The sequence below is a fragment of the Brassica napus genome, chromosome A8, assembly GCF_020379485.1.
Source record: "Brassica napus cultivar Da-Ae chromosome A8, Da-Ae, whole genome shotgun sequence".
Taxonomy (NCBI): Eukaryota; Viridiplantae; Streptophyta; class Magnoliopsida; order Brassicales; family Brassicaceae; genus Brassica; species Brassica napus.
In genome coordinates this window covers 8,666,498-8,694,391 of record NC_063441.1, presented here as the reverse complement: position 1 = coordinate 8,694,391, position 27,894 = coordinate 8,666,498, and the positions used below count along the sequence as shown (strand labels likewise).

Here is a 27,894-nt window from a genome sequence, read left to right as displayed (position 1 = left end):
ATTTGTATTTTAATGTTCTCTTTATTTTTGCAGGTTGATTATGACGACGATGCAGATTATCCTAAGTGGTTACACGAAGTAATTCAATCTCCACTTGTAAAGGTCACCACATCACAGATGTATTTCACACGAGGCTACACTTTTCACACATATGAGTATGGTAGACAGCGGGCCACCAGTAACTATGGAATATGTGTGAAAGGGGAAACAGATTTCTACGGGATCTTGACGGAGATTATTGAAGTCGAATTTCCAGGGATACTGAAGCTGAAATGCGTCATCTTCAAATGTGAATGGTTCGACCCCGTCGTCAACAGAGGTGTTCGGTCTAACAAATTTGGTGTAGTTGATGTCAACGGTGGACGTCGGTACAACAAATTCGAGCCTTTCATCTTAGCTTCACAAGCAGACCAAGTTAGCTTCCTTCCGTACCCTCGGATGAGAGATTCGGGTATAAATTGGTTAGCAGTGATCAAAGTTACACCTCGAGGACGAATCATCAGTGGAGAAGAACCACCATTGCAAGAAGAACAGATAAATGAAGTCGAGGAACCTGAACAAGATATTGATGACATCCTTCTCATTGATCCGCATAATCACGAATACGAAGATCTTACCGATGATGCCACAGACGAAGCTGTAGAAGACGAGTTTAATGAAAATGATGATATTTCTAGTGATGACGAGAATGTCGATGTATCCGATTGATGTATTTGATTTTGTGTAGTTTTTTTATGAATAAGGTAATGTGAGAGTTTGTTTTATGATTAAGGTAATGTGGGAGTTTGTTTTATGAATAAGAAATTGTGGGAGTTTGTTTTATAAATAAGTAAATGTGGGAATTGTGGTTTGGAATGGAAATAAAGATGGGGTTTGGAATATATGAAGTAGAAGATAAGGAATATGGGGTTTTGGGGTTTGGAGTTTCGGATTTTAGGGATTTAAACGTAATACTCGTTAATTCCTCGTAAGTTGACGTCGAATGTACGACGTAATCCTCGTTTATTCCACGTAGGACAGAATCGTCGTAAAGAACTCGTTAGCTTACGTGTAAATAACGACGAAACTAAAAAAAATAAAGAAAATGAAACCCGTTAATTCCACGTAGGACGGAATCGTCGTAAAGACCTCGTAAGGTAAATAGACGTAAATACCACGTAAAGTAAATGACGAAGGAGGCACTCTTTAATTCCACGTAGGATGATTTCGTCGTCAACACCTCGTAACAAAAATCGTCGTAAAAACCTCGTAGACTAAAAACTAGAAATAAAAGGAAAAGAAGAGAGACACCAGATTTACATGTGGCAAGACTTCTAGCAATTATAATACTTAAGTCTCGCCCACATAAATTCTAATATCTTCTTCTCTTTCTTTTTTTCCAAATATTTCTAATTTGGTGAAAAGCGGGACTAGCTACTTCCTCATAGTATAAAAACTAGTAAAAAAAAAAAAAGAAAGATACTGGAATTATATGTGGCGAGACTTAAGTCTCACCCACATAAATTCTAATATCTTCTTTTCTTCTTTTTTTTTCAAATATTTCTAATTTGAAAAGTATTTTGGTGAGGAGTGTGATTTGAGATAGGGTGTGTTTTGTGAGTTTGTGTGTGGTTTGAGAAGGAAAGTTGTGGGTATTTATAGAAAATATAGGCTCGCTAATTCCTCGTAACTGGTTAACTCGTTAATTCCACGTAACCCAACTCGTCGTAAAAACGTCGTTAACGAAAACGCGGGCCTTTGTATTTCGTCGATATTTCCTCGTAAATGAAAACGCGGGCCTCTGTAATTCCTCGTAAGTTTACGAGGAAATTACGAGGACAAGTAATCTTATATATATCCCGAGCGAGCTCGGTCTGTCTTTCCTCTCCACTTCCTCTCCACTTCCTCCCTAATTCGTAGCAATGGTAAGTCTCTCTAATTCCTCTCTAGTTTGATTAGTTTAGGATAGATTAGGTGGTTAGTATAGGGAATTTAGATAGGTTTACGGATCTTATGTTATTTAGTGTTGATTAGGTGGATAATGTTGGGAAGTATATTGTTCACGAAAATTTAAAAAATTAAATTTTTTTCTCAGGTTCGAAAAGGTAGACTTACTGCCCATTACAGAGAGATGTTCGGTGAGCCGGGTAGTCGTTTAGACCCGTCGTCTTCTTCAGCTCCCGGTTCTTCGGGTCAGGAGACTGTCCCCGAGACTCAGAGAGTCATTGGATCTCCTTCTTCTAGTGCACCATCGGTTCCTCACGTGCCTCCCCAGATGGCTCCTCCTCCTGTGCCTTCTCCCATGCCAGCACCTCCGATGCCCGCCGAGATTCATCCCGATTTGATGGTGCCTCCGAGTGCTCCTTACTCGCAGTACACCGTAGAGGACATTCTCCGTCTGCCAGGCAGAGAAGGTTTACCAGTCATCGACCCCGACCGACCGGACGGAACTTTATGGTATGTTTCATTATTTTTTTATTCTTTTTAAATTCTTTTATAACTTTAAAAAATAATTTATATTTTAAATTTGTATTTTTCAGGTGGGGGATTGACGGATGTCTTGCATCGGACGTAACCGACACGATAAAAGGTTACTTCTCCATGCCACATCCGAACTGGAAAACGACGCCCCACTACGTCAGAAAGACGTTGTTCAAAATTTACGCTGTAAGTTCTATTAATTAAATATATATCTTTAAATTTTTTCATTATTTATATATATATTTTTTTCTGAAAAACTAATTATAAATTATTTTTTCCAACAGCAAAAATATAATTGGGCCTTGGGGATCACTGAGAGGGTGAGGAAGAAGTTTGTCGCGAAGGCGAAAGTTCGCTTGTTGGACACGGTCTCCAACTGGAAGGGTGACTGGATCGTGAAGGGGTATGAGCGTGGCGAACCCGCTGAGCTCACCACGGATGTCTGGGATGGCCTCATCCGATATTGGCGTCTTCCTGATTCCATTAGAATCGCCCAGTCTTGCTCTAACTCTCGTAACACAGTCGATGAGCACGGGAACGGGCCGATGCTTCACACTACGGGCCAAAAACCCCACGCCGGTGTCTGTTTGGAAATGGTAAATAAAAATTTAATTATATTAAATTTTTAGTATATTTTTATATATATTCTAACAACTTTCTTAAATGTTTTTTTAGCCCAAAGAGACGGGAGAATTCCCGTCTCTTATGCAACTTTACGAGAGGACCCACAAGAACAAGGCGGGCCGATTTATAGATGGCAAGTCCGAGCAAATCTACAACGATTTGGCTGCTCGGGTTGAAGAACGCCAGACCCAGCTGACCCAACAGTCCACCGATGGATTACCCGTCACCTTATCCACACCTGAAGTGGATAAGCTTTACGAGGAGGTAAATTTTCTAAAATTTTAATTTTCTTAAATATTCATTTAATTTAACTTTAAATTTTTACTAACAAAATTTTTTTTTGTTTTTAAGGTTGTCCCTAAAAAAAGGGACGGACGTTGGGGATTGGTTCCGTCAACGATGTTCCGAGAGCGACATTGTCTTATGTTCAGCGACGGGATGATGAAGTCTCTCAGCTGCGTAGGGAGTCCGAAGAGCTGCGTAGAGAGTCTACTCAGCTGCGTCAGGAGTTGAGCTCGACGCAATCTGCGTTCACGGCTCGTGTGGGTGGACTCGAGGGCTTCTTGGACGTTGTAGTGGCCACAAATCCGGAATGGGAGACTTTGTTGAGGACCATGCGACAACAAAATCCTATCCCAGGCGAGTCACCGACCGACGACTCACATGCCGAGGCGGATGTTCAGGCGAGGAGTGATGAATTCTACCAGGCGATTAATGACCACCCTTAGTTCTTTTTAATTTCGGTTCTTGTATTATGAATTCAAAACTTATTTATATATAAAATATTTTGGTTTTGATTCTTTTAGAATTTTAATTTTATTAATAATTTAAATAATTTAAATAATATTTATAATTATAATTTTTTATATTTCTATAAAATAATGAAACGAAGTAAATTCGTAGCTAATTTTGCGGCTTCTTTACGTGGAAGCTTAACGTGGTTTTTACGAGGAAACTTTTACAAGGAAATAACGTGGAAATCTATCAAGGTTTTTACGTTTTCTTTACGTGGAAAGCTGTCAAGGTATTTACGTTTATTTTACGAGTATTTATTTACGTGGGTTTTACGAGGAAAGATTTTCGTGGTATTTACGAGGAAACTTAGCGACGTCCTTACGTGGAATCTTTACGTGGTCTTTACGACGAAATATCCTCCTTCGCTTTTACGACGAAATTATTTCTTCGCTACCTTACGACGAATTAGCGAGGATATATGCGTTACGACAAACGTATAACGACGAAACGGGTTTCCTCGCTAATTCCTCGTAACACTGCTTTTACGACGAAGTAACGAGGAAAACTGTCCTCGTAAAACTTGTGTTTTCTTGTAGTGTACAGCGCGCAAAATATACGTATAATCAAACTCTGTATCATATTATCTACTATATGTTTTATAAACTATCTAAACTACTAATCATACCTTACAAATCTGTCTGTTGTTCCTTTTCTTATTTAAAGGTTTGTATGTTGCTTGTTAAGTAAAAGAAAAAAAAAACAATTTCAGGTAACTCTAGAAAGTATTTACTATGCAAAGGCGTTTTTATAGTGAACCGCATGGTTTTTGTATGAAAAACAAAATTGAAGTGCGTTTTTCAATCTTCAATGTATTTTAGATGCCTGGAAATATGTGTGCGGTTTTGCCTTTTTCATTTTTTTAAAACGCTTTTATGCACAAATATCGTGAATGGGGAAATCATAATGGTTTTTACAAATCGCTTTGAAATCCACGATGTGTCACCAATCACAACCTTTTTTTTTAAGTACTATGTTTTACAATATGAATATTTTCATTTTAATAATAAAATCTATTATACATAACTTTTTACTTAAACATCAACACGTAGATTAAATTGTAATCTTTCTGCTTGTTATAACATCACACAGTCAAAAACTAAATATTATAAAATATTAACTTTTGGTATTTAGTTATTCTAATTTATACTTTTCAATTTTAGTTTTACATCCTTTTTTTTTGAGAAATTCCATGTGATGATCTTAAGAAGTTTTTATTACAAATATCGGTCTCAAGAACTAAAATGACCAAAAATGGTTTCACTAAAGAGTTAATAAATTTTGTACTCCGAGGATAAATTAATATTGATTTAGGGTTTTGATTTGAGGAGTGTGATTTTCAGGGTGGAGTTTAAAAATAAAATAAATTAATAAATAAACACTAATTTTTAAAATAGTTTCAATAAGAGTTTTTTTATTTCAAAATAATCTTTTGAAAAAAGATTCTGAAAAATATATATTTTTCTGGAAAACAATTAAAAAGGTTTGAATTCAAAAACGTATTATTCAAATATATATTTATTTTACATTGTTTTCTATCAAAACCGCACTACGTTTTATTAAAATTGCATTTGTTTAATCAAATCCGCACTTGTCCCACAAACCGCATGACACAGTTGGACCGTACCACATTTTAATTCCGCACCGCTTATATAATCAAAACTGCGGTTACCATTCGGACCGTTATTCTGCTATTTCACTTTGGCAATAAGAGAAACGGTTTTTTTTGCGCAAATTTTCCAAAATTAAAGGTTTAAAGAAAATAGGAAAAGCATCATCTGATAACATATCCAAAAGCCGAGGAAATATATGTAATTTCTTATAAACGTGAAGAAAAAAGAACGTCAAGAATACACGCACCAAAAGTTGATGTTTTCGTATGTACGTATATTATGTGGAGCATACGTTACTATACATGCACAGTAAATCCTACTTTTTCACTTTTATATAAACAAACGTTTTCGTTCAATTGTAACTCGCACCTCATCTCTCTTCTCCCTCTTTATAATAAACTCTCTATATCGTATATTTATCATATATCAGTGTTATCTTCTCTCTGCAGCATCCTACGTTTTCACTTTTATATAAACAAACGTTTTCGTTCAAGTGTTATCTTTAAAGAAGATGGCCAAGAGTATGATCAAGTCCTCGGTATACTTGGCCATGTGCATTGACAGGCACTAAACGCCTTCTCGGTGTGGATCGCCTACTTATTGGTCTGAGGCACTACCAAGATAACAAAGCTGATGTTTGAGGGAGGGAGGGAGGCCTATGGACATGGTGGGTGAGCTTCCCGTCTTAATGAAGGCACTGCATTGTTGGTGAAAGATGACGATAATGATTACTTTTGACTTTGGATATTGATAGTATCTAAGTTTGTTTTGCGTGGCCGCCTGGTTCCTGCTTGTAATATCGACACCCAAGATTTGGTGAAAACATGAATATTTCTCATATCATTTAATTCCCCAAACAATTTACAGAATGTTGTCATCTGATTCGTAAAAAACTCAGCAAAGATTTATACAGGTTATTATCATCTTTAGCTGCTGCTGCTATTTATCTTCCGCGAGGTTTCTTCGTGTTCATTTCCCATTTTGGGTGCGGTCTTGGCCTTCTTTGTTTGTTGTTGCATGTCTTTTTTCCTTGCCTGAAGCTGTAAAAAGAAACATGAACCACGTAATAATGGCTTCTCAGTTTGTATGAGAAACTTGTATATATGGATTGTGTTTCTTTTTTTTTTTGTTTTACCCTGTTATTATGCCTTCTCTCGTTTTTGTAGCTTGGAACAGATTTGCTCTTTTCTCTCTGCAACTCTTCTGTTTCCTCTTCCGATATGCTTTCAAATTGGAGAGGAATATCGTTGGAGGCACAGCTCTCCAACTCGCCACCTATACTACTACTAAAAGATCTATTCTTTCTAACCAATCTTTGACTTTTCATCGTACCATTTTCTTGAATGTTCGTTCTGGCCTCAATCTCTGGTACACGAGTTGCCATCCAGCGCTCTAGCCAGCTCCAACCGATGTTTGATTCATCTTCACTGTTGCGTTCTACTTGCTTCTTCTTTGTGCATATCCTTAGCTTTATAAACAAAATGCCCTTTAATATTTGAGCAAAAACATGTTGTTCCTTTAGGTTTCAATCAGAGATCATCAATTTGTTTCAGTAGTACCTGCTGTGAAAATGCGTAAGCAAGTGCTCTCTCCCGTTTTGTCATTGCTTCAATTCTGCTTTGAATCCTCGACTTTGATATGGTGCTGCTCACTGTGCTATCATCCCACTCTTCCTGTTGTTATGATGTCATCATGTTATGTTATTCTTCTCTCTCTTTTTTTTTTTTTTTAAATTGGTTGGTTCGTTGGTTGCTTACCTTTATCCTCAGAACTTGAGTGTTGTTCTTGTGTAATGTTCTTACTCGTTTTCTTCTAAGGAAAGGTGCTTTCACGGAACTACATGTCTGAATTTCTAGTGATGTCCCCATGGATACTTTACCTTGTGATTCCTCGCTCTCCTCCTTATCAAACGTTTCTTCCACTTCGTTGCTCCCACGTTTTGCCTGAAACGCATCCTAAGAATCATTGGAGTGCACATAACAGAAGAAGAAGAAGACAGAGAAGAAGAAAAAAACAAACAAACCAGGTAAGTCCTGAATGCTGATTGAATTTTGACTGCAGCATCTTCTTCTAGGAACAGCTTAGAGATTAGAGTAGTCTGATGCCTCTTTGGTATGTGCGTCTCTGTTGCTTCGCTTTGTTCTTCTTTGTGTAAAGGCTGAGTTACTGAAACCTCTGAGTTCTTACCTGATACAGAGTCCTCCTCCTCCTCCTCCTGATGTAGTTTCACAGAAGCTGAATCTTGGATAGCCAGAACCGAATCAGAACTCAGTTGCTTAGACATTGTAAGAAGAGGGTCTAAAGAATCTTTTATTGATCCTGAGTCATCCACAGCGAGAACAGAGTTGAATTCATCTCCACATAGGTATGATCTTACCGAGCTCCATCTTTTCTTCTCTCCTAGATTGCTTCTTCCCTGAAACATTACAATATTCAAGCATAGTAAACATATTTTTTATAAAAAAGCAATAGAGTGATGGGTTTCTTGATCAAAATGTACATTGTTGTTGTAGTCATGAGCCCCAAATGATTTGTTTCTGAAGAAAATGCTTCTCACAAGTCCTCCTGTAACACCCATCTCTCCCTCTCTCTCTCTCTCTCTCTATGTGTTTCAGAACAATCCTGGATAAAAGGGACTTGGGAAAATGGGTACACACATGTGAGGTTGATTATATAAAAGCTGGGTGTAGAAGTAGAAAAAGAAAAGTTGAATTATTTTAGAATCAAAAACCACATGACTCATTTACAAAGAGTACATGTTAAAAAAGAGATTCAAAGGAAAAAAAAAGCTGAAGTATAGCGTATAGTGCAATAGTTATGATTGTGATCCAGAAGAAAAGCATCTGTAGTTTTGTTTATTTTAATTTAGTTTTGATCGAAATCGTGAGTTTTTTTGTGGTCTCTACTTTCGATTACTTTGCTTTGGAGTGGCACATGGAGGGCATCGCATTGGTTCTTTTCTTATGCAAACGGCAATTTCACTCAATTCACCCTTTTTTATTCCCTTCACTGTCACATTGCTCTCTCTGCTTTTTCTTCTTTTTCATTGGAAATGGAAAAGTTCGTGGTACGGTTTACTCTGTCTTTTTAATTTCTTTTGTGCCATGTAACTCTCTCTTTTTCTTGTCGGCAACACATTTGTATCAAGTATAGATAATTAACCCATTTCGAAAAATGCAAAGAAGGGCAAATTTTGGGTCGAACGGACCAACCAAATACTAAACACTAAAAATTTTCTTTTGTCTGCCAATTTTATCTACTTGGATCAACGGAATACTATAAATTTTGATATAAGGAAATTTTGATGACAACTAAAAATCAACATAAAGTGAACTATTGTTTCTAGCTTGCTTAGCTAGTTATCCACTAAAGAGTTGGCCTGTCTACTTATTAACTGAAAAATGGTACTGCCCTTGACCTAGCAAAAAGATGTAAGTTTGGATAATAACACTCTTTGGAGGATCATATTTCAAAGATGTGTGCTCAAGACCTTGATATAGAGTTACAGAATCACCACAGAACACTACCTTGCAATATGCTAATCTTCTCATCTAGAATATATCTTCCTTCAAAGCCATGGCTTGTGCCTCAAGAATGGTGCCAGTTACTTCTATTGATACAGATCCTTTAATAATGAATCTCCGCTGAGCATCATAAACAGAAGCAGGAAGTCTTCTGATGGCATTGCCTTGTTTTGTCTTTTTTTTTTTTTGTATCATGCATTGCCTTGTTGTCTTTTTTTTTGAAACATGCATTGCCTTGTTGTCTTTCATATATCTTTTAGAGATTTTGCGCTTTACCGCATATGGTAATCCAAGACGGCTTAGGTTACGATATCGAGAACGAATAGGGGTGTTCAATCCGGATATCGGTTCGGTTTCGGTTCGGTTTTTTTGGTTTTCGGTATTTCGGTTAGTAAAATATAACTACCATTCTAAATCCATATTTACTTCGGTTCGGTTCGGTTTATATACCGTCGGTTTTCGGTTTATTCGATTTTATACCAAAAAAACATAATTACTTTGTTTGAGATCATATTATATAAATTTTAGAGTCATATTATCAACACAGTCATTTATTAAAAATATATTACATGTTCAAATAAATGAACAAAAAAGTAAAAATACTTCTACCATCAAATAAAATAATCAAATCTATAACTAAAATCAAAGCTTGAAATTTTGAAAATAAAAATATGAAACAAAACAGAAACATGAAAGAAAAGTTTTTCCACTCTTCCATATTTAGTGTTCATTAAAGTCATGTTTTTTCAATTGAAAATTTTCCATTAATTATTGTCCATCAAATTTATAATCTTCATATTAATTTAGTGAAGACTAAAATAAATCAAAAAGATCAATAAAAGACTTAGAAAATAAGATGTCTGAATTGCGATGGATTGTTATTTAGTTATAGTTCAAGTGTTTTACAAATTAAGGATTTTTATTACTATAAAATTATGGTAATAGTTATTAACACAATTTAACTTATGTAACAAATAGATTTTCATGTATTGTTGTAAAATAGATACATATTTACATGTTTCTACTTTTAATCGGTTTTGTTCGGTTTAATCGGTTATATACCAAACCATATCCAAATCCTACGGTTTTTATAAAATTATATCCATTCGGTTTATATGGTATATACCAAAACCAAACCATATTGTCTATTTCGGTTCGGTTCGGTTCAGTACGGTTCGGTTTTACCATATTGAACAGCTCTAAGAACGAACCATCTTTTGGCATTGTAAATTAAGTCATTGCGCGCTTTCCATATAGGGAAAAGACCAGTATGACACATTTTATTCTTGATCGATAGAAGAATTTGGACATAATCCTATATGGAGTGATAATTTTATATCGACCTTGATGAACGCTCACTGAAGACAGTTATCCTTGGTTTCACTGAAATATCTCATCACTAATCTTGGTCTTCTGTTGGAGAGACTCTTTTGTACAAGTTTGTCATTCTATATCAAATTTATTGTTTTGGTTGTCTAGTTGGATTGCTATAAAATAGGCTGGGCAAAAGTTATTCGACTTTTCGTTTTGTAGACATCAGTGGAGTATTGGTGTTGAGAGAAAATTACATTCAACCGTTTCATCCCAAAAGTGCTAACCCTCCACTTAAATTCTCCAAAGTTTGAGTTGTTCTTTGAGAGTTAGTTTGCATGGAACCATGATAAAGCGAGAAATGAGGTTTAGTAATTTTTCTTCTTATTAACTTTGATGAATTAATCGGTAAAAGTAGTACAAAACTAAACACATCATATATGTAAAAATTTTAATTTAAAAAAAAATAAGATTCTAAAAAATATAAACAATACTACAACATATGTTACCAAACTCTAAACTAAGGATAATCATGATTTACAAATTTATATTCACTCATCTATGTTGGGAACAATTTAACTTTAGTAAATATAAATTTACATCATTTAAAATTGTTTATTATTACTGGAGTTTAATTTATTTTATATCAATTTTAAATTATTTTTAAGATTAAATATACGAGAATATTTTTTGAGAAAATTTATTCATATAAGACTTTTTAAGAAGAATTTATTACCGTAAAAAACTTCACTAACTTGAAAAGATTTTACAGGATTATAAATTTATAATCATAAAAATAATTATAGGTTTTATGTTTTGTCATAAAAGTATAATTGTAGTTTACTATCTTTTCGGGTTTCTTCTGCATTTAATTAAATATGAGATATTTTTTGCATCAGAACAAGTTTTTTTTTTTCTGAAATCCAGTTTTTACATCATTTTTTTTGTAAATCGTGTAATACTATCCATGTAAGTAATTACATACCAAAAAAAAAGTAATTACATACCAATTCGTAAAAATACCAAGGAGCTATGTTCAAAAAAAAAAAAATACCAAGGAGCTGATAATTGATATTGAGAAGTTATGCAATCGATAATATATTCTGTGTTATTGATTCATGACCATAAAGTCTTGTTTATATACAAGCTAGAGAATCTTAAACATATCGACAATAGGAAAACTAAATACAATCGAGATAACGATAAGCTAACAGATAAGTCTAAACTAGATATATTGAAGTATATCATAATACCCCCCATTAAGTTGGAGCATACAAGTTTCGAATGCCCAACTTGAAAAGAAAAATGTCGAACTCCTTTCGTCCTTGAGCCTTGGTAAGTATGTCTGCAAGTTGATCTTTAGAGACAACATGTTTCGTTTCGATAGTTCCATTGATGATATGATCACGGATGAAATGACATTCAGCTTCAATATGTTTAGTTCGTTCATGAAAAATGGATTTCGAGTGAGGTATAATGCCGACTGATTGTCACACATAAGGGTCATTGGTCGATCATGTCGAATGCCAAAGTCGAGAAGAAGTCCTTTTACCCATTTAAATTCTTTTACCAGTTCAGTAATCGCCTTGTATTCGGCTTCGGTAGAGGAAAGGGCGACTGTGTCCTGTTTCAGAGTTTTCCAAGAGATAATAGAAGAGCCAATTTGAACGATCCATCCTGTCAAAGATCGTCGAGTTAACAGACAGCCTTCCCAGTCTGAATCAGACCAGCCGGTAAGGTGTATAGGAGGAGCCGCGCGGAGCAATATTCCTTGTCCAAGTGTACCCTTTAGATAGCGAATAACGTGTAGTGCAGCTTCCCAATGAGCTTCTTTAGGTTGCTGCATAAACTGAGTCAATATATGAATGGAATATGCTAAATCAGGCCGTGTTGCTCCTAAATAAACTAGTCGGCCAACGAGTCTTCTGTATCTGGCAGGATCGGGCAGAGGAGATGACTTTGTTAAAGCAAGCCCATGTTTCTGATCCATAGGAAAACTGGCAGGCTTACATCCAAGCAGGCCGACTTCAGTGATGACCTCAGTGCAGTATTTGCGTTGACATAAATAGAATCCATATATATTCCTTGCAACTTCGAGACCAAGGAAATATTTAAGAGAACCCAAGTCCTTCATATGAAAACAGGCGGAGAGATATGATTTGAAATCATTAATAGCCGCAGAGGAGTTCCCAGGAATGACGAGATCATCAACATAGACAAGTACTCGGAGTGTAGAGCTTTCTTTGATGGAGACGAAAAACGAGTAATCACTGCAAGATTGAGTGAAACCGAAAGCCCGTAGTGCAAAAGTAAGCTTAGCAAACCAGCATCTTGGAGCTTGTCGAAGACCGTAAAGAGATTTTCGTAAGCGGCACACTCTATTATCAGAGTCGGATTGAAAACCAGGTGGTAGTTTCATGTAGACTTCTTCCTCTAAGTCTCCATGAAGAAACGCATTGTGGACGTCCATCTGATGGACCTCATAGTTTTGTTTCGCAGAAATATCGAGAAAAATACGAACCGTAGTCATCTTCGCAATAGGGGCAAAAGTCTCTCCATAATCGATTCCCTCAACTTGATGATTTCCAAGGATGACGAGTCTCACTTTATATCTTTCCAAAGTTCCATCTGCTTTTAGTTTTATTCGAAATACCCACTTACAGCCAAGGGCCGTTTTGCCTGGAGGTAATGAAACCAATTCCCAAGTTTTTTTCAACTCTAAGGCATCTATTTCGCACCGCATTGCTTTCTTCCAGACGTCAAGAAGCACTGCTTCTTTGAATGAACGGGGCTCCACGGCGAGTGAGAGAGCCGTTAAGTAGCTGCAGTGGGATTCAGAAAAACGAGCAGTCGTATAAAAATCGGAGATGGGATAGACCGTACCTGAGGAAGTTGTTGGAGCGAAGGCTGTGAGAGGAGTGAGAGAGACTGTATTTATAACGAAATCCGTAAGACGTGTCGACGGTTTCTTTGTTCGTTGGCCGCGCCCTAGTTCTTGTTCGGTTGTAGTTTCAGTTGAGGTTGTTACAGGAGTGTCAGGAGAGATCAAAGGTGTAGTAGTCGTAGTCGATGTTGGAGGTATAGTAGTTGATGTCGAAGGTATATCAGATATAGGTATCTCAGGTTCGTCGAGAATCATGGTCGTGGGTGAATCGAGCTGTGAAGGTAAGATAGGTGTTTCGGGTTGTTTTTCCTGATAAGGGAACACGTTTTCTTGAAAGAGGACGTCACGAGAAGTGAAACATTCTTCTTTTTCAAGGACATAAAGTCGATAACCTTTCTTGCCATAAGGATATCCAATGAATATGCAGCGCCGGCTTCGAGAGGAAAACTTGTCACCATTATGATATTGATTATGAGCATAACATAAACACCCAAAAACACGGAGCTGTTCAAACGCTGGTTGCCTTTGGTACAGCATCTCAAAAGGCGTCTTATCATGCAAGAGTTTTGACGGCGTTCGATTGATGAGATATCATGCTGTTAGAGCACATTCGGCCCAAAATTCTATCGGTAAGCCAGCTTGGAAACGTAATGCTCTTGCTACATTCAGGATATGTCGGTGCTTTCGTTCTACACGGCCGTTCTGTTGTGGAGTTCCCACGCAGGAGGTTTCATGTATGATGCCTTGTTCCCGGAAGTATTTTGTGAGACACATGAATTCTGTGCCATTATCGCTTCGAAGGATCTTTACATTCTTTTCGAACTGTCGTTTGACAAGAGCAACAAACTCTTGAAGTCGGCTTGGAACTTGAGTTTTATCAGGGAGTAGATAAAGCCAGACAGCTCTTGAGTAATCATCAACGATTGTTAGGAAATATTTGGAACCACAAAATGCTGAAGTGCGATATGGACCCCAGAGGTCACAATGGATTAGCTCAAAAGAAGAAGATGCTTTATTATAACTCTCTGAAAACGAATTTCGTGTTTGCTTTGACCGAAGGCAAACATCACAGCTAGATAGACAAAGCGCAAGACTAGACTTAAGTTTAACACCAGGAAGTAAATTGACGATGCGAGGAGATAGATGTCCGAGACGTTGATGCCACAAGATACCTTCATCGGTTGTTGACATATTGAAGGCAGTTGCAGTCTCTAAACCTCGGAATAAATACAGTCCTTCTCCCTCTCGTTCACCCGCTCCAATCAGTGTCCTTAGTGCGGTCCTGCAAAACAATAAGGCGATCAGTTACTTGGCCAACAAGGGAATTGTTTGTGAGAAGTTGACCAAAGGATATTAAATTTGTGTGGAAGCCATCCCTAACTATTCGTGTCTTATAAAACAAAGCTAGCCCTAACTTACTTACCATCTGAAGTGCTTCAAGAAAAGCCAGTTGTCAGTCTATAACACCATCTTATAAAGAACCTCTCTTACGAGGCAGTCAGAAATCGTACGTGTTAGCTTCAGAGACTAGAAGAGAGCTCAAAGACAAAATCTCCAATTGCTAACTAAGTAATCGTACGTACGTGATAGTAATGGGCATCCTCAACAACTCCACCGCTTAGTGAATTTCTTATTATCTTTTTCTGCTTCTTTTTAGTTTGAATCCAGCGTGAAATGTATCTTAAATTAATATCTTGTAGCTTACGTAAAACCGGTGCGACTATAAATAACAAGAGGTGTTGTATAGTCAATTGCATAGCAAGTACTAAAGATGAAGACGAAGACGTTTATCGTATGGTTTATTTTGTTAGCGGCTGTTGTCGTGACCGTCGCCAAAGAGGCTTCCGTGGAGGACAAGAAAGGTGTTTAGTATTCGTTTATTTTAATTTTAAAAAACAAAACTTGATAGAATTCTTGTTAAGATGAAGTTAATTTGAATCAGATGCTAAGAAAGTAGAGATACCGACCGTGGAAGGAAAAGGAGAAGCTGCCGCTGAGGCAGTCGTTGAAGAAGAGAAGGAAACCAATTATGAAGTTGATAACCGAGGAGGAGGAGGAGGAGGAGGAGGCGGTGGCCAGGGTGGAGGTTGGAAGGGAGGCGGTGGCCAGGGCGGAGGTTGGAAGGGAGGCGGTGGCCAGGGTGGAGGTTGGAAGGGAGGCGGTGGCCAGGGTGGAGGTTGGAAGGGAGGCGGTGGCCAGGGTGGAGGTTGGAAGGGAGGCGGTGGCCAGGGCGGAGGTTGGAAGGGAGGCGGTGGCCATGGCGGAGGATGGAAGGGAGGCGGTGGCCAGGGTGGAGGTTGGAAGGGAGGCGGTGGCCAGGGTGGAGGTTGGAAGGGAGGCGGTGGCCAGGGTGGAGGTTGGAAGGGAGGCGGTGGCCAGGGCGGAGGTTGGAAGGGAGGCGGTGGCCATGGCGGAGGTTGGAAGGGAGGCGGTGGCCAGGGTGGAGGTTGGAAGGGAGGCGGTGGCCAGGGTGGAGGTTGGAAGGGAGGCGGTGGCCAGGGTGGAGGTTGGAAGGGAGGCGGTGGCCAGGGTGGAGGTTGGAAGGGAGGTGGCGGTCGAGGTGGTGGTGGCGGTGGAGTGTAGAATCAACATCTCCACTAATAACTACAAACTAAATAATACGTATAAATGTAAGTGTATGCAAAAGTGAACTATCATAAATAACGTTTTATGCACGGTTAATTAGCCGATGCATAGCTACATAGCCTAGCCCGAAGCTTAGAGGTCGTGTAAGTAATATCTTTTTCTCTACGTATAATCAATATATATTTGCGGTTGGGTTAGTTTTATTTAACCTATCCACCACACTGTTACACTGAAGAAGATTATTAATATTGAGCTTTACACAAAAGTAACAGAAAACAAAAGGTTTTTGTGACGAAAGTTTTATCTTACTTGCTAGTTACCTGATCGCAATCCTCATACTGATGAAAAAAACTGAGAAAATCTGAATTGAGAGTAAATGAGAACGAAAAAATAAGGAAGAAGGAAAGTTAAAATATTTGGTTCGCCAAGTTCTTCTGCATTTCTGTAAAGTAAAAACATATATTCATAAACAGCATAAACTAGAAAATATTTTTTTTTTCACTTAATTAATGTGAAATAGAATAGGGAACAAACTCAGAGGCTTTAACAAAAAACAAACTCAGAGGGCGGAGCACAGATTGGACGATGGTGGGGACGGGGTTGGTATTCTTCCTTTTTGGTTCGGAAGTAGAGAATAAGTTTATTTGTTTCAATTGCAAACTTTTAAAACAAGATGCATTATTTGATGTAAAATAGCTTTTGTCCAAATTTTGAAAATAGCTTTTGTCCAAATTTTTTTGTTGAAATTTCGTCAGTAATTTGATTTGAAAATTTCGGACAAATAAGCTCCTTTGAAAATTTTCAGTCTGCAAGAAATTTATCAAGAATTTTCAATTTTTTTTGAAAAAAATAAATAATTATATAATAATATAAATAAAATTTAAAATTATAAAAATTAATAATTATATCATAAGATAAATAAATTTATAATTTTAATAAAAATACATATAAGACACAATTATAAACTAATTTACTAATTTAACAGCCTAAACTAAAATATCCTAAATTAACAAATCATGAACTAACTAAGTTAAACTTATAAAAAATATTTAAATAAATTTAAACAAATTACAACCGTTGTTTAGTTAACAATAGTTTCTAAATTTGAAATTTGTATAAAACGTTTTTTTAATATTTAATATTTTAAAAACCTTAATAACAATGATAAATCTAAAAATACAAAAATTTCCAAAATGTGAGTATAGTTTTTAAAAGTATTTGGAAAATTTGTAGAAAAATAATATTGTAAAAAATTTGTAATATTTTTTTCAAAAATACGAAAAGAATTTTTTTTTATATATGGAAACATTAAAAAACTTTTATCGTTTGTAAGAACATATAAATGTTTTGGAATTTTTTTTTTAATTAGCTTAATATTTTTCATTTCGAGACATGTTATGTTTATAATTCAATATATATATATATATATATATATATATATATATTTTTTTTTTTTTTTAATATTTCACAAAACAAAAAAAAAGTTATTTTTTTAACTACCATTGATTAATACGAGAAAGTCTTTAGATAGGCAGAGATAAGTTTGAGTTAAAAAGCGGAGATTTGGTGGAAAATAGGTCAATTCATACATCAACAGAGGGTCGCGGTTCCGATCAGTATATACACTAATGATATATGCTAAAACATACATCAACGTAGATTTATTTTTAATTTCATACACGAACTAATAAAATTAGACTAAATCATGCATTGACCACTTTTTCGTTAGTCAAACGGTTATAGATGATGACATGTCATTAACAGAGAAGCTTACGTGTCGATGAGCTGTATTACCATTAAAAAAAATATTAAAAAAATTATTTTGTCAAAATCGGCTGAATTGGGGATTTGAAACCCGGATGATTCATTGACTATTTCAACGCTCCACAACTGTGACAAACTAATTTATTGTTTGTATTCTCTATAGGTTAAAATATATCTCTAGTAAATATTTAATTATTTCTTCTTCTTCCTCTTACTCTTTTCAATTTCTTATATTTTTATCAGTATAAAATTTATGGTTCTATGTTATTTGACTCAAAACAAATTCTCAACAAGAATGAAGCACTTATATGAGTCATTATGATGACGATTTGTTTCTTTTTAGGAAGGATACGAAAGTTTATGAAAGGTATTATTTTCTTCCCGTTTTCATTTCTTTAATTTCTCACATTTGAAAAAATTACAAGTTTATAGATTTTCTGTTTATGGCTTAATGATCTTTGAGAATGTCCATAGATAAGACATGATACGACATTGATTTGAAATATGGAGTAAGAGTAGAAGTCTGAGAAAGTTTTCACGACACCAACAAATATTGAAATATGGATACAAAGAAAAAAATATCGATTGGAGAAATTTTCATGGTCATTTCTGTTTATCTGTTTTTAAATTTATTTTATTTATAATTTGAGCTTCATAATTCTTTCTATATTTTTTGTTAGATTTTATTGTCACTCAAAAAGGAATTAGTAATTAAAAATTATTATATTTTTATAGAAATATTGTATACTATAAACGATACACTTGAAATAATAATTATAAATAATATTACTATTAAATTATTTTAAATTTTAATATATCTTTATAAAATAAAATTAAATCAATTATTGTAACCAATGCTAATTTTTTTTTTTGTCGGCATTTTTTTTGTGGGCAACCAATGCTAATATAAACATCAATTAAGACATACTAGATTTTGACCCGTGCAACCGCACAGGTGTTTGTTTTCACTTTTCTATACATAAATTATTGTTTTAAAACATAAGTGGTATATATTTTTAATGTTAATCATATACTTAAATATTTATATAACTATTTCAAATACAATAATTTTATAATTTACATGTTACAATTAATTAATTATTTAAACCTTATGTATTTGCCACTTCTTATTATATATTTATCTTATTGTATTTGCATTTAGTTATTAAGCAAATTAATATATTCATGAGAAAATATATTTAAAAAATATTTTGTATTTAATTTATGCTAAATTCTGACCCGTATTTCAAAACTGGATTTCTTTTTACCAATATTTTATGCTTATTCATTTTAGATAATTTATTATTGTATATATAAAAGTGTAAGATATGTTAATTTTTAGACATGTATTATATAGTTTGTTAATTTTAAGTCATTTTATCATCATATTATATTTTAAATAAATAGTTTATATTTATGAAAATAAATTTTATAAATTTATCAATTGAATATAATTTTATCATATTTATTTTAGTATAATAATTATATTTTAACATGATCATGACTATAAAAGTAGATAAAATAGGATATAATTTATTTATTTTCATTTCTAAACGATAACTTAAAATACATTAAGTTATTGTTTAAATATTACACATATTTATTAAAAAAAATTAAAATATAATATATAAATATATATTATATTTAAAATGAAAATATATTATGATTAAAGTAGTTACAAAGATTTTATATTATTAACTTTAAAGAAATACATGTTAATTTTTATATATGTATTATATAGTTTGATAATGTTAACCCATCTTACCAACATATTAGATTTTATTTTTGAGCATAAATATTTTATAATTACGAAAATAAAATATATAAATATATAAATTTAATACAATTTTATTATATTTAGCTCAATATAATAATTTTAATTTAATATGATTGATTATGATTATATAATAACTAAAATATTATAGATTTTTTTATTTTTCATTTTATATAACTGAATATATTAATGTATAATAATATTTTAAACTAATTTCAAAATTAGTGAAAATATTTAAATATAATTTCAAAAAGGAAGATCTTGTAAAAATCTTTTTAAACAGATTTGTTAGAATTTTAAAATAAATATATTTATATTTAAAATGAAAAGATATCAAAAAAATACTATGGTTAAAATATTTTAAAAATTATATTTATTATTTAGTATGAATTTTTATAAATTTTATAAATTTATCAATTGAATATAATTTTATCATATTTATTTTAGTATAATAATTATATTTTAACATGATCATGACTATAAAAGTAGATAAAATAGGATATAATTTATTTATTTTCATTTCTAAACGATAACTTAATATACATTAAGTTATTGTTTAAATATTACACATATTTATTAAAAAAAATTAAAATATAATATATAAATATATATTATATTTAAAATGAAAATATATTATGATTAAAGTAGTTACAAAGATTTTATATTATTAACTTTAAAGAAATACATGTTAATTTTTATATATGTATTATATAGTTTGATAATGTTAACCCATCTTACCAACATATTAGATTTTATTTTTGAGCATAAATATTTTATAATTACGAAAATAAAATATATAAATATAGAAATTTAATACAATTTTATTATATTTAGCTTAATATAATAATTTTATTTTAATATGATTGATTATGATTATATAATAACTAAAATATTATAGATTTTTCTATTTTTCATTTTATATAACTGAATATATTAATGTATAATAATATTTTAAACTAATTTCAAAATTAGTGAAAATATTTAAATATAATTTCAAAAAGGAAGATCTTGTAAAAATCTTTTTAAACAGATTTGTTAGAATTTTAAAATAAATATATTTATATTTAAAATGAAAAGATATCAAAAAATACTATGGTTAAAATATTTTAAAAATTATATTTATTATTAGTCTGAATTAAAATATAGTATGAATTTCTATGAATAGGTCCATTAGATCCATTTTTAAAAAAATCACACATGAATCAAGGTTGTGACTTCTGTTTTAATATATAAGATGTGCATTTATGCTTGCAAAACAAGCAATCCCGAACCATGCTTCATTTCATTACCATAGTTTTTTTTTTTTTGATAAAGGGCTTCATTACCATAGTTAAGAAATTGATGTAACTCTTAATAACATTTTTTTTTACAATCGATACATAATAAAATCATTTATAATAACTGATGTGAATAAATTTAAAATAAATAATGTTACAGTGTTGTTGTATTGAGATATATTTTAAACCTTAGAGAATAGTAACAATAAACGGCTTTGTAGTAGTGGTTGAGGCTTAGAGTAGTCATTGAGTCATCCAGGGTTCGAATCTCTTAAACATCTTATTTTGACAAAATATTTTTCTTTAATAATTATTTATTTTTAATCATAATAGACAGTTCAGCGACACGTAAGCTTCCGTTAATGACACATCACTATTTATAAACATTTAACTAACGGAGAATTGGTCAATGCATGATTTAGCCTAATTTTATTAGTTCATGTATGAAATTCAAAATAAATCTACGTTGATGTATGTTTTAGCACAGGTCATCAGTGCATGTACTGATCGGGACCGCGACCCCCTGTTGATGTATGAATTGGCCGATTTCCCGAGATTTGGCTATCACATCCGTTTTTAAAGTTCAAACTCCTAGGGACAAAAGAAAAAAAATACATAAGAAAATAACTATGCTAATGTCTCGATATCCGTATGGATTCTATAAAGCTCGACTGGGATTTTTTTTTGAAAGGAGTGCGTTGAGGAGCACTTGGCTATCTGTTTTGAACCAGATATTAGAAAAATGGAGAGATTTTGCCTGAAAGAGGGGCTCACAGACTGATAGTGCCTCCGCCGTCAGGGGTGAAGTGACGAAAGCTTCCACTGTAGAGCCTTGCCCTCGTACATTTTTTTTTTGGGGTGTAAAGTCGGTATAATGCCAGCCACATCCTGTAATATTGTCTTGAGGTAGACAAACCGCATCAGTATACACATTTATCACATCAGTCATGCCTTGAGCAATAATAATATGAGAAGGAGCTACACGTACGGCCGGCACTAAGCTAAAGTCCGTACACCAAAGCTGTTACATGCCAGAGATTATAAAATTTATAAGGGCGCCAAGGGATTATAATTTCACCTTAGTCTAGTGGATGTTAACCGATTCTCTTGACCTAAACTTCACAGGCTTGACACCCAATTCTTCCTTTTTTTTCCTTCACTGATAATAATAACATTTTTCCTTTTGTAATGAAAATGAAAATTAATTTTGATTCATTTATAGTTACAAACGATTTGATAACTTGTTTTCAAAATCTTGTTTCTTTTATTGTACACTAGGTTAAGATCCACACTTTGCACGGGATGAACATTACATACACAAATTATTTTTACGTATTATTGTTTATTTTCATTTTTACATATTATGAAATAATAAAATAATAAATATATATCAAGAATTTGATAAGTAAGTAATTATTACATATATAATAAAATTGGTGTGATCACATAAATCAAAACAATCAGTTTTGTTTTTATTTACAATCATTTTATTAATTCAAATAATCATTTTATCTATTTTATATGGTCTATAACTAAAATTAAATGATATTAGCATATATATATATATATATATACTGTATTCTTAAGATGGCTATCTATTAAATGAAGATTTTTATGCATATGGTTTTATGATCATTCGAATTTTCTTGTAACAAAAAAATAAAACACTGATAACATAATTTTCAAAGTGAAATGTTTAATAGTTTACTAGTTTATAATCATTTAAAAAATTTCCATGAAAATTTCATAATTAGAATATGAAGTTCTCAATATCTTTTAAAAAAAAATTCTGAAATTAAAATATTTATGTATTTTTATATAGTATATAGTTTAATTTGAATGACATTAAAAATATCTTTTAATCTGAATATTTATTAAATGAAACTTTTTACTCATATGGTTTTATAATTAGTTTATTTTATCATAACAAGGACGAAAGTATGATATACTCTTATTAGAGAAATTTTAATCTGTCATACTCTTAATGAATCTAACATACTCTTCATTTAATCTATACTCTTAAATAATGTGGTTAAAGTCAATTATATACACTTATTTCATTTAACCAATCAGAAGATGTTTTTTTTTTCTCCTATCTCTCCTATTTAGTTTTCTCTCTCTCTCCTCGACCACCATTGTTTCAGACTCTTGTTTTCCATTTGACTCAATTCGTACCCAACACTACATTAAACAATTTTGATAAATTAGAAGTGTACATTCATACCCAAGAACTACATTAACCACTACATGTGTACCTAACACTACATGTTTAGCAATTGATTCAATTCGTACCCAGCAGTAATGGTATAACTTTGTATAACTTGGTAAAACTACATTGATACAACTGGTATAACTTAGTATTTGCTGAACCGTAAAACTTGGTATAACTGGATTTGTAAAACTGTAGAAGAGAAATGAAATTATGATATAAAAACTTATATATTTTATGAAATTAAGTATTTTATTAGATGATTAAATGATAATTGATTAGAGGAAACTAAATATAAGTGGTACAACCATAACGAAGTCTCTTGAGTACAATAAAACTAAGAAAAATGAAAACAATAGAAAAGTAAAACTTCAACTTCAATTTTTTTCTTAAAGTTCCTGCCCAGTTTTGCCTCCCGTTTTTAAACACCCCGAAGTCATGTTGGCAAGTATAAAAACCATTTTTAGATTTTTTCCCATTTATACTATCCTCCTAATTCTCTCAACTCCATTTTCCCTCATTTTATCTCTCTCTCTCCCTTTACATAATGAGCAATTGGTCGGGTTCCTCTTCCACAAGTGGTGGCCGGACAAGAGTCGGATTGCTATTAGGTGTTTCTGTCAGAGCTGGTCCTAGAATTGGAAAGGCCAGAAGCAAAAAAAAAAGTGGCCACTTTTTGAAAAAAACAAAATATGGAATGGGTGCCCACTTGTCGTCAAACCTATGTACTGCTGAAAGTGTGTACCTATCAGTTTACCGCTAGACTAAAGAGGATATCTGTAATTTGTGGCCGAAATTAATAAATAAAACAATTGGCTGGCACTGGTTCTTGCGGCGAGGGTGTCATCGCTCATCTACAAATCCAGTCCGAACCCTTACCGCCGATATTATCGATGTCGCCATGTGGCTCAAAGGAGGGTAAAACCATTTAGCTTTAGATATTAGTGTTTCAAGTTCTCTAAACCACAATTATTTTCGCTATTTTGTAGCTTATGAACGACAATCATGTCTTCAAATAGGTCGATCATGCATTCACGGATGATATACAACAGTTGGTCTACCAAGTTTGTGCGCTAGAAAAAGAACTTCAACTTCTTAAAGAGACCATGAGAACTGAAGGACCCAATAATGAAATGGTAGTTGTAGGTTATTGCTTAATTCATATTGTCATAGTTCTAGGGATTTGGTTGTACAAGTAATTTGAACTTCTATCAAGTTAATGCAATTATGACTTACTCTACAGCTTTTAAGATAAAATTCTAAACTTGTTTGCTTGTTTACAAGTATACACGTATTATTCTAATAATTGTAAGCATATTTGTGACTTGAATTAATTATTAGCTTCTGTATCTTTTTGGGGTTTCTCTTTATGAATGCCCTCTTTTAACATTTGGCCTTCTGATATTTTAAAATTTATATATTTTATGAAATTAACTAAAATATTACATGGTTAGATGAGAAATGACTCTAGAAAACTCCACATGGAAACCCCAAATCCTGAAACTCTCATCACACTTGTTCAAAGAAGAGTTGATGTGGAAATGTCTTCCTCTACAGCTTTGAGAGGAAAACACATAGCATTTCACGATAATACATTTTAATATTTCTGTTTTAATGGTTGTATAACTGAGTGAAACTTAATAAAACTAGTAAAATTCTTTTAAGAAAAATAGATATAACTCGAATGCAGTATAAAATATAACTGCTTAAAAGCTTTTCAACAGTTCAAATACCTAAAAATTAAAATATTTCATATTTAAAAAAAAAATTCTCAGAAACATCTTACATTTTGAAAAAGAAAGAATATTACTTAGACAATAAGAACCTATGATAACCTTTTAAGAAATTTTCCAAAACAACAATGTTAATTATCTAAATAAACAAAATGTTAATTATCATTAGTAAAATTCACTAAATATTTATTTTTAATAAGAAAGTATTTAATGTTAAATAAGGTTTATTATATATTTATTGAGATTTTACAAATATAACCCAAATACTAAACAATTTAGTTTTTTTTTATGTCTTTTAAATAAAGATATACTTTTTGGTATGTATAAAAAGGTATGGTAAAAGAGTATGATACAAATATTAACAGTAGTGTTCCAACATTTTATTAAAAATATTATAGTAAATAAAATTTATAATTTTATAAATTATATAAATACATATAACACAGATTTTATAAATTTAGAAATAAAAATAAATAATTACATAAAATAATTTAAGGAATACACTCTTACAAGAAAACAAATTATATTAAAAATATTTTTTGAAAAGTAAAAATTTAATAAATTCATTACATTTGGGATTTAAACTATTATAAAAGTTAAACATAACTACTAAAAAAGATTTGTGCGAATAAAAAATCTAGTACTATATAAAAATTGAGACTATATAAGATTTGAAATCACCAATTATATTATAACAAATCAAAATTTTAAATTATTATGTAAAAATGTCAGTTTTCCAGAAATATTTTTTATTTAAAAATTAAATAGAAAACTATAACAAATAAGGTAAGTTAACAAAATTAAAGCATTATAGATAAATTAACTTAATATATATAATATTGTTTTTAAATTTAATATAAAACTAAAATATAAAATAATAATTAGTTTAAAAATGAAAGACTTTCAAACAATTTATTTTGTCAGCAACTTTCAAACAGTTATGAGTTTAACACATGATTTTCAATGTTAAGTGATATATGGTGTTTTATACATCTTGTATATATGCTTTTAAATTGATTTTCAAGTCTTTATCGTGTCTTTCTAGTCCTTTTCGAGTCATTACAGGTCTGGAGTTGCATTGGATGGGAGATGGACTAGCTGGAACAAAAGAGGCAGCAAACAGTGCAATTTGGTGATTTTCACGCAGAACAGTCTTGATGACTGTTCCGGATAGCGGAGCAACCCGAGTGATTGTTCCGAGTGAGTGTTCCAGCGGCAGAGATTTTTAAGGAAACAACAACCTATTTCGGGATTTGCCCTAATCTCTCTATTTTCTCTCCCAGCCGCCTGTGGTTTGGATATATCTTCTTTTTCTATTTTTCCTTATCATACTACGCTAGTCTACAGAGAGGAACTAGACCCAAAAACTCCATTGTTGGATTTGCTTATTGTAAAGGGAGAAGGACCTCTACACTCTTGAGAAGAATCCTGAACCCTATCTCTTTTATTTTATTGATTCAGCATATTTTCTTCATCTGTTATCTCTGTGTTTTCTTGCTCCATGGTTGAGTAGTCAGCTTGCTTAGTCTAGGGTGTTAGGGTGTTAGATCTGTGAGCTTGACATAAATAAGTTATAAATCGATTGTCTTCATTCACTGTTGTTCTTAAGGCTTGCATCAAATTAACCACTTAGTGCCTGATTCTAGGTTTAATCTATTCATCAAAAGTGTTATAGGTTGCTAGACATAACTTGAATGAGCATTGCATCCCTAACCAGCGAAAGTAGATGTTAGGGTGTTTTGTGAACATATCGGACTTGACCTCTATTGCTTGCTGTCGCATCTTGATCCAAACGAGAGTTTAGGTATCAAGATCGATCAGCATAGGGAGCAGTACCACGACAGTGGACTGTTCTACTTGAGTGATCCGAGTTCTAGACTGGTCTTTAATCGAACTTGAATAATTGTTTGGCTCACACTTGTTTAACACCCGACCAAACCACCCTAGGCTAGCATTTTTATCATCTGAAATCTTTAATTAATCTTATTACTTGCTTGTTACGAAACCTTAATCTCAAAACCCCATATTGTTTTAGCTAAGTATTGATCCCATAAAGATAAAGTGTAATTGTTGGTCTCTGTGGATTCGATCCTAAAGTGCTACATCGACATACCATTCGATTGTGGTAGTGTGCACATTAGGTTATTTGGTGTGCGTATACACGTAATATCAAATTGGCGCCGTTGCCGGGGACCATCTTTTTACCTTTATTTTTCGGTTATTTATTTAGTCTAAGACCTCTAACTTGCCTTATCCTTTTTGTTGCAGCTAATGTTCCAGGTGCATGACCAGTAGACATACTCGGAGAAACGCACAAGGAGAGTTAGTTACATTTACCAACCAGGAGCTAGCAAGGTTAGAAAGAACAAATCGTCAACAGCCAAGGCAAACCGACACCACTATGGGTGATCACGCCAATCAAGATGATCTCGCTGCTCATTGCAACTCATGCAGCAGCAGATGCAACAAATGCAGCAGACCATCCAAGCTCAGCAGGATGCTGCTGAACAGGCTGCTCTCGCGCGCAGGAACAACAGGCGCAGACTGTTCCAATCGGGCAGAGAAACCTTCCGTAACATCCCTACTACGCGCTCTGCCATTGTCCCTCCACCCTGCACCAGGCAGGACTTCGAGATCAAGCCTTCTTTGATTGGTCTAGTACAGAGAAAGGTGTTCTCTGGTCTCTCTACAGAAATTCCAATGGAGCATATTGAGAGCTTCGAAAAAGTCTGCAGTTTCACTCGCGCGAATGGTGTTCCACCAGATTACATCAGGTGCATGTTATTCCCATTCTCTCTTGATGGAAAAGCTGCACGGTGGTTGAACTCTCTCCCTACCGGCTCTCTCACTTCATGGGAACAGGTCCGATCAGCGTTCCTCAGCCATTTCTACTCTAAGGCGAGAACAGCTGCATTGAGGAACAAGATCACCTCCTTCAGACAGCTCACTGATGAGCTTTTCTGCGACGCATGGGAGCGCTTCAATGACTATCGCAGAGAATGTCCTCACCATGGATTTGATGATGATTATATCCTGGACATTTTCTATGATGGAGTGGACTGGAAATACCAAGGTGCTCTAAACTCTGCGAGCAATGGAGACTTCATGACTCAAACCACTGCTGGAGCGTTTAAGCTGATTGAGAACATGGCTGCTAGCTCAGCTAATAAGAAAGAGGAGAGTGATTGCTCCAAGAAAGGAAACAGTTCTGACGCCCAGAAAATAGATGAGCTGACTGCCAAGGTTGATCAGCTACTGAAAAACAACCAAGGGCACGTTTTCAGCATGGAACAACCTACGGCCGGGCATATTCAGAACCAGAACCAGCGACAACCGCAGAGCA

General features: G+C 33.5%; 3 protein-coding genes and 1 non-coding gene across 6 annotated transcripts; 1 reads left to right on the top strand and 3 right to left on the bottom strand.

Moving 5' to 3' along the window:
• Nucleotides 1-6,301: 6,301 nt before the first annotated feature.
• Nucleotides 6,302-8,335, bottom strand: LOC106418970 (protein IQ-DOMAIN 33). Of its 3 annotated transcripts, none has more exons than XM_048738577.1 (6): nt 7,990-8,335; nt 7,513-7,905; nt 7,247-7,432; nt 7,049-7,162; nt 6,630-6,975; nt 6,302-6,533 (listed from the first exon to the last, which is right to left on the bottom strand). In XM_048738577.1, the coding sequence occupies exons 1-6, from the start codon at nt 8,065-8,067 to the stop codon at nt 6,433-6,435; spliced, it is 1,218 nt and encodes a 405-aa protein (XP_048594534.1). In that variant the 5' UTR covers nt 8,068-8,335; the 3' UTR covers nt 6,302-6,432. The 3 variants fall into 3 exon arrangements, with proteins under 3 accessions (XP_048594534.1, XP_022545588.2, XP_013715160.2); XM_022689867.2 differs by having other exon boundaries at nt 6,302-6,529; nt 6,625-6,975; nt 7,990-8,322; XM_013859706.3 differs by having other exon boundaries at nt 6,302-6,529; nt 6,625-6,957; nt 7,990-8,314.
• A 4,209-nt stretch (nt 8,336-12,544) lies between these two features.
• On the bottom strand, nt 12,545-16,131 carry LOC125576912. Its single transcript, XM_048737438.1, has 3 exons — nt 16,115-16,131; nt 15,176-15,805; nt 12,545-14,490 (listed from the first exon to the last, which is right to left on the bottom strand). Exons 1-3 carry the CDS (start codon nt 16,129-16,131, stop codon nt 13,800-13,802), a joined length of 1,338 nt encoding a protein of 445 aa, XP_048593395.1. The 3' UTR covers nt 12,545-13,799.
• LOC106418787 (acanthoscurrin-2-like) lies at nt 14,609-15,997 on the top strand. Its single transcript, XM_022690727.2, has 2 exons — nt 14,609-15,070; nt 15,151-15,997. Exons 1-2 carry the CDS (start codon nt 14,980-14,982, stop codon nt 15,789-15,791), a joined length of 732 nt encoding a protein of 243 aa, XP_022546448.2. The 5' UTR covers nt 14,609-14,979; the 3' UTR covers nt 15,792-15,997.
• Nucleotides 16,132-27,461: 11,330 nt separating the features above from the next.
• On the bottom strand, nt 27,462-27,568 carry LOC125577543. The gene has a single exon (XR_007315952.1). It is a non-coding gene; the product is annotated as a small nucleolar RNA R71 (small nucleolar RNA).
• Nucleotides 27,569-27,894: the final 326 nt, after the last annotated feature.

Excerpts from the sequence above, each read along its gene's own strand:
- LOC106418970 (XM_022689867.2), bottom strand. The coding sequence starts at position 8,067 with ATGGGTGTTACAGGAGGACTTGTGAGAAGCATTTTCTTCAGAAACAAA. Across the intron at positions 7,906-7,989 it reads CTCATGACTACAACAACAAT|GGAAGAAGCAATCTAGGAGA; the intron begins GTACATTTTGAT and ends GTAATGTTTCAG. Across the intron at positions 7,163-7,246 it reads CTCAAGTTCTGAGGATAAAG|GAAGAGTGGGATGATAGCAC; the intron begins GTAAGCAACCAA and ends TCATAACAACAG.
- LOC106418787 (XM_022690727.2), top strand. The coding sequence starts at position 14,980 with ATGAAGACGAAGACGTTTATCGTATGGTTTATTTTGTTAGCGGCTGTT. Across the intron at positions 15,071-15,150 it reads TTCCGTGGAGGACAAGAAAG|ATGCTAAGAAAGTAGAGATA; the intron begins GTGTTTAGTATT and ends AATTTGAATCAG.
- LOC125576912 (XM_048737438.1), bottom strand. Across the intron at positions 14,491-15,175 it reads CTTCTCCTTTTCCTTCCACG|GACCGCACTAAGGACACTGA; the intron begins GTCGGTATCTCT and ends ATTGTTTTGCAG.